Source organism: Bactrocera dorsalis, chromosome 4, assembly GCF_023373825.1.
Source record: "Bactrocera dorsalis isolate Fly_Bdor chromosome 4, ASM2337382v1, whole genome shotgun sequence".
NCBI classification, from domain to species: Eukaryota; Metazoa; Arthropoda; class Insecta; order Diptera; family Tephritidae; genus Bactrocera; species Bactrocera dorsalis.
This window is the reverse complement of record NC_064306.1, coordinates 62176910-62188818: the sequence shown is the minus strand read 5'-3', so window position 1 is coordinate 62188818 and position 11909 is coordinate 62176910. Positions and strand designations below refer to the sequence as shown.

The window sequence follows — 11909 nt, the reverse complement described above, 5'->3', positions numbered from 1 at the left end:
TTCGCGCTTTGTTTCCTTCGTTCGATGACAAACAACTTTGGCTCGTTTCAGCACCATTTCTTCACCCATTTTGTTATAAAATTCAACCGTAGTTTTATGAGTGTTGTTTGTCCAATTCGAGGAGAACACTATCATGCTTTGTAAGCCAATATTGCAGAAGAATCTCTCCATAATTGCGACTGTGGCAACACGTATATCCACAGAGCCGAAAGGCAATGCTAGGCTTAGAAATATTTCCCTATCTAAAATCCGACTTTAATTCCATATACATGTACCTTCATCATGGCCGTCGGAATGACAGAGTTTCCGAGCTCCCGAGCTCTAGATTTTGTGTTTCTGCACATAGGCCGCTTTTCGATAGACCTAAGCTTATATTTTTTGAGGCTAAGGAAGCGAATTATAAAATTCCGTTCAGGAGATGATTTCGTCGGAAAAGCAGAAAAAATACTGCCAAAAACTGCTAAATCAAATTTTTCGACCCAAAATAATTTCAAAACACATAGTACATTTCTTTATTTCTTTTATAAATATTAAATAAATAAATATTAAATTAAAATTAATTCTATTTCACTAAATCCTGAATCTCTCAAATAAACTTATGCCGGCAGACTGAAGTTAATGCGCTTCCTTCTGCCGTAGGGTTTGGCGGTGGTTGCCTCAGCCTCGTCACCATCAGCGCTACGACCGAACAGGCCCCAGAATGGGCGCGGTGTCGTGGTTTTGTTGATAATAATACAGTTAACATTCTTCTCATCGTCGCCTGTGCCGGTCTGCGTAAGCGTCTCGGTCTTGGTAAAAGTGTCTATCCCTTGGTTGGCTTCATTCTCCTTATTCAACTGTTTACGTTTATACTTTAAATTGTCTAATTTCTGATTCTTAAGGCGATTTGCTGTTAGACGCAAACCATCGAAATCGTCATTCTCGTAATTGGGGCGTTGGCGACGTCTCTTATTGTTGGTCGTGCCACGTCTTTTGGACGAATTCTTGTTCCTTTTGCTTGGACGACGACGTTTGCCGCTCGATGTATTTGGACGTTTGTTGTTAGGACGTTTGTTGTTAGGACGCTTCTTGACAGGTCTTCTAGAAGGTTTGCGCGATGGCTTTTTGGATGGTTTTTTTGTAGGCCTTTTCGAGGGTTTTTTCGATGGTTTAGGTTTAGCTGTGCCATTCTGTTCCTCATCTATATCAGCATAATCTTCAGGGTCAGTCTCCAACTCAGTCTGACCATATGGCAGAGGTACGTCTTCACCAGTCGACCAAATACCTGTAGTGGTCACTGGACTAATTTCTTCTTGATATAATAGAAGCGAATCATCACCATAGTCATCGCCATCAAGCGCATGATCGAGCCCGTCATCACCGTGTTCTTCATTTCCCACCGGCAATAGTTCAAAAACCGCGTGTGTTTGTGGATCTACTTTGGGCGGCATATTGCTTTGTACAATTACTATGCCATTCTGGTTACTGTCCACAGCAGCTGGTTTGGACTGTACGCTACTTTGATGTGTGATCTGCGCCACGACAGGCAAATTGACTGTGGCTTCTTGTCCATCCTCATTCTCGTTCTCATCAGCTCCATCATCAGCCATATTCTGTTCCCCATTGTCAGCACTACCTTGGCGTATTCCGTACACACCAACTGGCTTATCTTCTTCCATGTCATCCTCCTCATCTATGGAGACGGCGGTATCAATACCGCTTGGCGACGTTGAGGTAGCTGTTAGAATCTCATCATTGGACTTGTCATCTTCTTGTCCGTAAACGTAAGAGCGTTTGCGTCTACGTGTCTCATAACATTGCCGGCGACCACCGTTCAGCTGACGACCTTCAATGTAGAAACGTTTAACTTCGATTTCATTGCCGTCATCATCGACTTCGGTGAAGGATTCAGCTGAAAGTGTAGAAAAGAGGAAGTATAATTAATTTCATAATATTTTCACATGGATTTAATATAAAATTGTGTGAGAGATTATTGTGTGATCCTAAAATTCGTGAATATTATGAATTTGAAAAGTTCACCATATTCGGTTTAGACCATAAAACCCGGTTTGCGATCTTCTTTATGTTTAAATTTTACATCGCCCAGAAAGGTAGTAAAATATTTTCAAAGAAAATCGAGTATAGCTAACCGCAGGTAATCTATTTGCATGCATATTCACGTCAGTGGGGTCTATGAACCCCAATCAAACCGGAATTTATAACGAGAAAGGACTGAGGTTTCATCATAAAAACTATTTGTGAGATCACTATATTATTTGGAGTATAATGACAACGAAAACCATGGAATGTATTTAATATATTATACTATACACTTCCGTTTACTTAGTTATCAGGTAAAAACCCATCTCTGTCATGTTGATAAAATTATCTCAAGGAGTTGCTATCAAGTGAATGAAGGATAAATTACTTACAATAGATCTCTAACACGATCGGATCGCTCTTACGAAAACAAGATCGTTTCATCTGGTGGGTACGAAAATGAAAGCAATAATTATAGTAAAATTTGATGTATACGATCAGTGTATGGAGCTACGTCGGTTGACTAATATCCAGGTTTCTGTCATTCCTTCAGTATAAACGCGAACTAGTCCTTTAGTTTTTGAGATATCGTTCTGAAATTTTACCACGTCCTTTTCTCACCAAAATACTGTTTGTTGGTTGGTATCGCCGATATCGGTCAACTATAGCATATAGCTGCCATACAAACTGAACCATCAAACTCAAGTCCTTGTTTGGAAAAAATTTTTATTTTACGAGATATCGTCATGAAATGTGGTTATGAGTATTTTAATAGATAACGCTATACTCCCTCAACACGTTGTTCAGATCGGATCACTATAGTCTATAGCTGCCATACAAACTGAACAATTAAATTTTAGTTTTGTATGGAAAACTTTTTTAGTTGACGAGATATCTTCTTGAAATTGCATATAAATTATTGGTTAAGCTAACGGTACAATCTCCAAAGAAATTGTTCAGATCGGTCCACTATAGCATATAGCTGCCATACAAAATGAACCATCAAACTCAAGTCCTTGTATGGAAAACTTTTTTATTTGACGCAGATTCTTCACGAAATTTGGCATGAATTATTATATAAGCTAACGGTACAATATCCTGAAAAATTGTTAAGGTCGAAGTACTATAGCACATACAAACTGACCGATGTTGTTTGAAAATCATTTTATCTGTGAAGCTGGTGAGGTGCAACTGAAGTTAACGTCTTTAGTTATTTTAATATTTATTGTTATAACTAATTTATTTAAAGAAATTTATATATATATTTTTAGTTTTAAATTGATTTAGTTTTTTTTACAGTTTTGTTATTTTTAGTTTATTTTTCAATGTCTAATGTTGAAAAACATATTTTTTTTATGAAAATGGTTTAATTATATTTTCAAAATTTTTTATAAAAAATTAATTTATTTTTTAATATTTATTGTTATACGTAACTTTTTTTAAGAATTTTTTTTTTTATTTTAAAGTTGGTTTAGTATTTTTTTATTTTAATTGTTTTAATTTTTTTTCTTATTTTTAGTTTAATATTTATTTTTCAATTCCTAATGTTAAACTTTTTTTAATAAAAAAATTGTATAATTACATTTTTAATAATTGTTATCAAAAATAATTTTTATTTTAGTATTTATTATTGTAAGTTATTTTTTTTTTTAATTTTAATTTTTTTTTTTAATTTCAAAATTTTTTTAAAGAAATTTAATTTTTCTGTAATTTTAAATTGATTTATTTTTTTTAATTAAATATTTTTCTTTATTTATTATTTTTATTTTTATTTCAATGTTTATTTTTCAATGCCTTATGTTAAAAAACATATTTTATTGTTTTATGAAAAAATGGTTTAATTTTTTTATTATTTTATAAAAAAAAAAATAATTTTTGTTTAAATATTTATTGTTATAAGTTTTTAAGAAATTTTATTTTTTTAAATATAAAATTTATTTCTTTTTTAATTTTGTTAGTATATACATACATACATATGTACATACATATGCATATCGTTACATATAATTTTTGTTACTTTTATTAAAATCAAAAATATTTTATTATGTAATCATATTATTATTAGTATAAATTTTTCGTTTTTTCCAATATTTAAATAGAATTAATTTTATAAAAAAAAAAATAATAAATTATTAATAATTATTAATAATTTTTTAATTATAATATTTTTTTTATAAAATTAATTACAAAATTATTTTTTATTTTTTTTTTTTAATAATTATTTATATTATTTAATTTTTTTTTATAATTTTAGTCATAAAATTCTTAAAATATTCCAATAAATTAAATTCGTCTAATATTTTTCACAAAAAATTACCCGACTGTCACATTTTCATTCCAACACAATTTATTTAATTTAAATTTTTCCAATCATCAACCATTCTCAACACATAATCCTTGCATCTTTTCGTTTCAAAATACTTTAAACACTCCTTTCTACTATAAGAGTCTTTTCACTCAATTGCAAACACATACATTTCACCAGCAGCGCCGTCAGGCAAATCACTAAAAATAGTATGGACCACAGATGCTGCCTCATCTTCGCACGTTGGACAAAACAGATCGAACTTAAAACCAAAACTAAGCTCAGCAAGCCGAGTGATCACACTTAAATAAACTCGCATTGATTAAGTTACACGAAAGAACAACAACAAGAAAACATAATAAAAATAGTTTGCATATTTCTTAAATCATCTCAATACACAGATACATACATACATACATATGTTAATATTTTTATACAACTCGCTAGCATCATCTTCTAACTGTTAAGCTAACGCTTCTTTTGCTTACTGTCTCTTCAAAAAACCGCAACAATTCCAACTCATTAATTATTCATGTGAAAAAATACTTTGCTCTAACTCATAAATTATATGTATTTGTTTGTATGTACATATGTAAGTAAGTGTCTTCTCTAAGCATCTCTTATTCATAGTTTTAGTTTCTCCAAAGCGCGCCAATCGCTTAAGCTTTCTTCAAGTCGACAAGCTTGCGCATTTTGGGTCAACAAATTGACCGATGATTGATAGTCAAATCTCGCCGGTTGTGCGGTAACTCACAACTTAAAACAGTGCAACAACAATAAATGCGAAGAACCAGACATTTTATGAAAATAAATTTATAAAAATAAATTTGATGGCTTAAGAAGTTAAAAAGAAGCTTAAGAAGGAAGCAGCGTTTTGAGCGCAATTTTCACTATCGTTCAAGATTATGACTAATGGTTGATTAGTTACACTTTTGGCAACAAAATTATGTCTGTATGTATATATATATGTATATTTAAGCAAAAGCCCCGGGCCAATCTCCAACACTCCCAGCTTTCGCTGATTATTTTATGCAAAGCGCTTTCGTGCAGATTTTTATTGCGAATATTAACATAACTTGAAGAGAGATAGCGGAATTTCTAATGAAATAGAAAGTACCTTTCATCATATCGCCGATTTTTTGTCAATATTCGCATAAAATATTGATTTATGTACACATGTATGCATGTATTTTTAAGAGCTCATATTTTAAGCTCAACTTTTTGCAAAGCATTTCTGCGTTGCTTTGACAGATAACCTAAAAATAATTATATTTATGACTACAAGATGATTTCTTCAATTCCATTGAGGAAGTATCAGCACCAGAGTCAATGAATGCAACTTTATCTGGACTGTGAATTACTTTAAAATTCATCATTATAGTTTTCGGCATAAATGGATGATGGATATGAACTTCTTCGGCCTGCTTGGAAACACGATAACGATTACACAAAGAACATACTCGTATGTACACTATTACTTTTAATGAAAAGCTCCTCTAGTTTTAATAAAACTTTCGTAGTTCTATTAAAACTTACCCGAGTGAATTAAAGCTCAGCTAGTTGGATAAAAGCTCGTCTAGTTATAATGAATGAAAACTCGCTCGCCTAGATAAAAGAACTTATAGAAGAATGAAAGCGCATATACTTAGTTGGATGGACATTCACGAAGCTGGATAAAAACTGGATGTACTAACTAATAGAAGTGTGAACTCAAAATCTGTATCAATTCACATGGAAATACTTTAGGTTAGGCTAGGTTAATCTGATAGGCCAATGTTTTATGCATAGACCAGTTTTGATCCTTTGTGATACCAGATGGAGTTCAGTTACTACGTACTTGAGGAGTAGTCATCCTTCAGGATGCCTGCCCTCGACGCGAATTTTAAGAGACACTGTAACCTCACTATCGATACCTCCTAAAGTTTATCACAGCGTGGAGACCCCAGGAGCTTACAGCGTAGTCTTGCTAATTCCGGACAAGTGCACAAGACATGCTTCATTCTTTCCCTTGTGCTTTTCTCTAGATATTTTCCGCATTCTTTTCGATCTGTCAGCCCCATTCTGAGGGTGTGTGTCGCCATCAGACAGTGACCAGTTAGTATCCCGATCATATGTGCTAGAAGTTTTGTGTACTTCCGATCTACTGTTTTGCATATGACTTTTGCAGTTTTGCACGAGGTATCGAGCATTCTATTGGGTTATTATTTTCTTTACCATGCTTCTGTCCAGATCGTCGTTTAGGCAATGCATGGGTTTCCCTATATTGATCACGTTTTCGGATATTAGCAGTACAGCATTCCTGCCAAACTCGTCCACTATTTCATTGCCCTCGTTGCCTTTGTGGCCTGACACCTAGTAGAACTTTCCCTGCTTCTGGCAATACTTTCCACTGCCGCCCTGCTTTCTAAGACACTTCTGTCCAATACGCGATAAGAGGCTAGTGTTTTTATTGCTTCTTTACAGTCTGCGTTGACTCTGGAATTGCGTTTAGGTTATTAGAGCCCAATTCCGCGGCTTTCGCAATACCAAAAACCTCAGCTTGAAATATACTGCGGTAGTTCGGCAGCTTAAAAGCCTGCCTTATGCCTAACTCTGGATAGTACGTATATATTCCCGCACCAACTTCATCGTTCGAGCCATACTTATAAATCTTTAGAGTGTTGTGCGTAGCTAACATAGCTTTACGCCAGCCATCTACTAACAGAGTATCACAAGGTACTTGGTGCGGTTCTGTGAGAAAGAGTTGTGTCCCATTTATCGAAGGAAAGCTCCATAGAGAAATTTTGAGATATCTTGTGAATACAAGCCGCTCAGTTTTCTGCAGGTTCAACGCCACACCCACTTGCGATACCCAATTCTGGACTCTATTGAAAGGCGTGGTCATTAAACTGCTAATGGTCTGTAGACACCTACCCGTTATTAAAATGGCATTATCATCCGCATATGGCATTATCTTTTGGGCTTTGTCATCCAAGTTCGTTAACTGTTTATCCACCACTTATGTCCATAGAAGCACAAATAGCACTCCACCTTGCAAAGTATCTATACAGACTTTCTTGCAAGAAATGGTCATTCCAGCGTCGTTCCGTTCTGCTCTTATCTATCTCGAAATCAAAAGGCTTCTGTTCCAGCATGGTAGAGCAAGATCAACATCTATTGACTGGATACTATTCAGAATAGATTCTTTAGAGATGTTGTTGAACGCTCCAGAAATGTCCAGGAATGCTCCAAGAGCATATTCCTTATATTCAAGAGCCCTTTCGATATTAAATACAAGGGAGTACAGTCTCTACTGAAATTAGTCTTATTATGTTAACGGAACCTTAGCCGAATGAAAGCTCATCTTATCTTAGAACTGCTGCTTGAAAATGTTTTCGAAATTGAATAAATCCGGAAGAAGCTTTTCAAGATTATGAAGTGTGTTCTTTAGATATGTGGTTTTCAAGAAGAAACACGCATACAATTTGATGACATGGCCAAGAATTAAACTTATAATAATAAAGATAAAGGTTTGCCCATTATGTTTCGAAAACAATTTCTCTCAAGTGGCCGCCCCTACCAGGTCGAATAAATGCCAGGGAGAGACCCGGAGCCGAATGTATGTCATCAATAAAGCGCCGAAGTTCTCTTTCAATTCATAAGTTGTATCGGGCTTATCTGCGTAGAAAAGCGACATTGTGGTCGGCTTCATTTTTGAAGAAAAATTTACCAATGATTTTTTCTACCCAAACCAAATAGTTGAAGATGTGATGTAACGGCGTCTCTACAATGGCTTGTGGATTATCATCACTTCACGTATCCACTCAACCAGAAGATGAAATTCATCGCTGAACAAAATTTTCTTGTGAAAATTGGGTGACTATTTCGTTTTGGACTCTCTTGATAGTCGTTAAGTTTCAATTCTTATACGAGTTGGATTTCGTAGGCCCGCAAACCAAAATTACTTCGCAAAATCTTTCATCAAAAGGGTCGAGCACAGCTCCAAATGTTACGCACGATGGCGGATGGACTTCGCATTATCCACAAGAGTGAACGGGTTGCTAAACCGCTTCATGGTTGTACCGACTCTGCTGAGCGATTATGTCATCCGAATATTAAATATGGCATGCGATGCGTCGCGCAAACTGAACCAGTGTTTTGGCAATAAATTGGCATGATTTGCAATTGAAGTAGAAGAGCAAGGTACATGTTTTGAGTGGAACATTACTTGGCTTGATGCATGCAAATACCAAAACTTCTGCTCACACCTCCATCCAATCATCTCCGAAGGTGCTGAGGTCACATTATGCATAAATACCAGCATTCCAACATATCCGCGCCTACTCGTGCCTGAGTTTCTAATGCTTCTCTAAACGTTTCTAAACGCGAATCTAAGTAATCGCACATTCACACATACATACATATATACCATAAAAGTAGATAAAATATATTCGAAATGAATTTGTGTGGCATGCTTGCATTTGCCTCCACACTCACCTAAGTAAATAGAGGAATATGCGGCTACCAATCTCGAGACCGGGCCCTTTTCCAGCCACAATCGCTACACGCCGCACGCTGAATTCTAATGAACGGCGATAAATTTCCCGGTAGCGATCACGCGAACGCATCCAATAACCACAAAGAATCACAAAAATCAAAGACTTTCGAGACGCTGAAGCTGTTGGTTGGCTGATGGATGTCCGCGCCACGCATTGTAGGTGAGCGACTGACGCGCTAACTAAGAAAGGAAGAGAGGCGGGCGCTGTGAAGGCGCACACAAACGGCTGGTTTATCGAGAAAAGTTATCAAAGATCGATCGGCAATGGAATTCACAAGTGGCAAGTGGCAGAGAAAAGCGCAGCGGCGGACGCAAACTCTGTGGCTGATGAAGGAGAGGCAAACGTAGAGCCTGAAGTGGCAGTCGAAGATGCGGACGGTAGGTGATCAAGCGGCGGCAGTGAAATGCTAAAGAAATGCTGCTGCACGTTGACCATGGCGCTGGTGCTGAATAACAATTCGCGCAACGGCAATAAAAATCATCAGCAAAAACAACAACAACAACAGTGTTGCATACATATAAACATAAAGACTCGCATGCGTAATAAATTCAATCATCTTGCCGCGCCGACTACTCACAAACACACACAAAAGAAGAAGAAGCAGAGACGACGCGCATGCGCGGAAAAGTCCAGCGCAGCCATCTTCTATCTGCGCTCAAGCAACGAAGACGCGGCTCAAACGCAACTGTGGCACCAACACAAGAACGCTCTTCAATGCTTCGAGAATTTGTTTGCCGCAGACGCATTTGGCCACTCGACTGACTGATTTCGTATGGAGGAGATGTCGTCGATTCCGAACCATTCAATGTTTCTTATTCGTGTGTGCGTTTGTAGGTGTAAATGTGTGTATATATGTAAATGTGTATGTATGTGTGCGTTTTGTCTTTGTTTGGCGTTTGTGCGCTTCAATTGTTCTTGCTTGACTTTGGCGTGGAGAATGGCTTGAAAAGCGGCAGAGATGGCGAGAGAACTCAGTGCTTTATCTTCGGAGGAAACGGTAAATAAAAACTTCATTCCTTTATATGAGTGTATTAAAAAATTATTACCACATACATTTGTGCAAAAAATATGGCTTCCCTAACAATTTTTAAACACTTCTTCAAGTATCTTTCAAGTGTGTGCAAATATTTCCATAAAGTTGAAGACACGACAATAGAGTTTGGTCAAAAAAATAAATTATGGAATTTATTTAAACCGCAAAAGTTTATTGCATCGCACTTTTCTTCTTCTCCTTGATTAATGTTGTTTCTTTCTTTTAATTGATTGCTCTCAATAACCCCAAAGCGACTTTGGTCGTGTCCAGGAAATACTCCAGTCGTCGGATGAAGACTGAGTGTTCCCACCAACAATGAAGCCACCTTTATGTCGGCGGTATAGAGGTAGAACAAATCCTGCTTTTTTATTAGGAGAATATATAATAGAATATGTATTACTTAAGATTTTCTATTGGCTTCTACAGAAAGTGATTGGTAACAGCATTGGTTCAGCTTTTCGTTCAATTCTTTTGAAGCAGTCCATCGAGAATGATTAAAGATCATTTTTCTTCTTCTTTTTTGGCGTAATGCGCGGTTACGCGGTTATAGCCGAATTTACAATAGTGGACGAGCCACGTATAGAAATTCACGCAAGTGACGAAAGTTCTCTGAGCGCCATTTACTTGGTAGGGACCAGAAACGATTCTTTTATGGCTCAAGCAACTCTTGAAGTCCGGTCTTAGACCAAATATCCTCTGAGTAACTATAAAACATCCGTTAGAAGGCGAGCATCCCTCCCCAGGGTTATGCGCTAAGTTTGAGACCCGCCACGGAAAAAAACACTCCCAATGAAAAGAAGAACTGTATATCGGATTAAAGATTATTACTCAACCCAAAAATTTTACAAATTGAAAGCACCAAACCGTTATTAAAGCCTGGAAAAAACATTCCTATTGTTGTACATCATAACTCTCAAAGACAGCCATTTCTCATATACTCTCAATGTTCATCGTAAGATTTACGGAGATTTCAATTTCCATCAAGCATCAGCTGCTTCAGTTTCTCACTTAAAAATTTTGGAGAAGTAGCCCACATTTCTGAAGAAAAAAATGTGATATTTTAGTTACTAAGACTATCAGACTTATAGTAGAAGTGCTTTATGAGAGTATTATACAAATTTATAGTAGAGGAATTTTGCCGAAACAGAGTTTCAGCTAGTCACCTGAAAAATTTGGATTTTTTCCACAGAATCGTTGCTCTCTAAAAGCGTGTATCTTGCTCGGTTGCCAACGCAAAGTTTTTTGAGTTTTTGAAAGTAAAATGAAGAATTATTTTTTAGCGTCAGTAGCATATCTATAGGAGTTGGCATATTTTTGGTGACTAATTTTTTTTTTCACAATTTAACATAATTTTTTACAAAAAAGTAGACTCGGTTATTGCTTAACCACGAAGATGATTTACGCGCTCCAAAAAAACAGTGTTTACGACAATTTTTTTTTTAATTTATTTAATTTTTTGTCGCATGCCATTTTTCAATGACCGAATATAATTTGCAATTACTGTCAGCTGTCGAGTGGGCGTGCGCAGCATGGAGAATAACAAAAAGCGAATGGAATTGGAATATTGGAAAGGCTGTTCAAGAAATCATCATTATACGTACATAACGGGTGATTTTTTTGAGGTTAGGATTTTCATGCATTAGTATTTGACAGATCACGTGGGATTTCAGACATGGTGTCAAAGAGAAAGATGCTCAGTTGCTGACATATCTATCCTGAATAGGACTTACTAACGAGCAACGCTTGCAAATCATGGAATATTACCAAAATCAGTGTTCGGTCGAAATGGTGTTTCGCGCCCTGCTGGTTTGTCAGGCTTATGCTCATTTTATGGTTGAATGGCTACGTAAATAGCAAAAAGTGCAGCATTGGGGTGAAGAGCAACAGAAGCGCTCAAGAACTGCCAGCATCCGAAAAAAGCATGTTCTGGTGTGGTTTGTACGCTGGTGGAATCATTGGACCGTATTTCAAAGATGCTGTTGGACGCAACGTTAAGTGAAATGGCGATCGCTAC

The 11909-nt window shown here is 36.4% G+C and overlaps 1 protein-coding gene across 1 annotated transcript; it reads right to left on the bottom strand.

Annotated features, from left to right (window-relative positions):
- Positions 1–520: 520 nt before the first annotated feature.
- On the bottom strand, positions 521–7274 carry LOC105229782 (uncharacterized). Its single transcript, XM_049455771.1, has 4 exons — positions 7238–7274; positions 6786–7054; positions 2412–2463; positions 521–1891 (listed from the first exon to the last, which is right to left on the bottom strand). Exons 1-4 carry the CDS (start codon positions 7272–7274, stop codon positions 597–599), a joined length of 1653 nt encoding a protein of 550 aa, XP_049311728.1. The 3' UTR covers positions 521–596.
- Positions 7275–11909: the final 4635 nt, after the last annotated feature.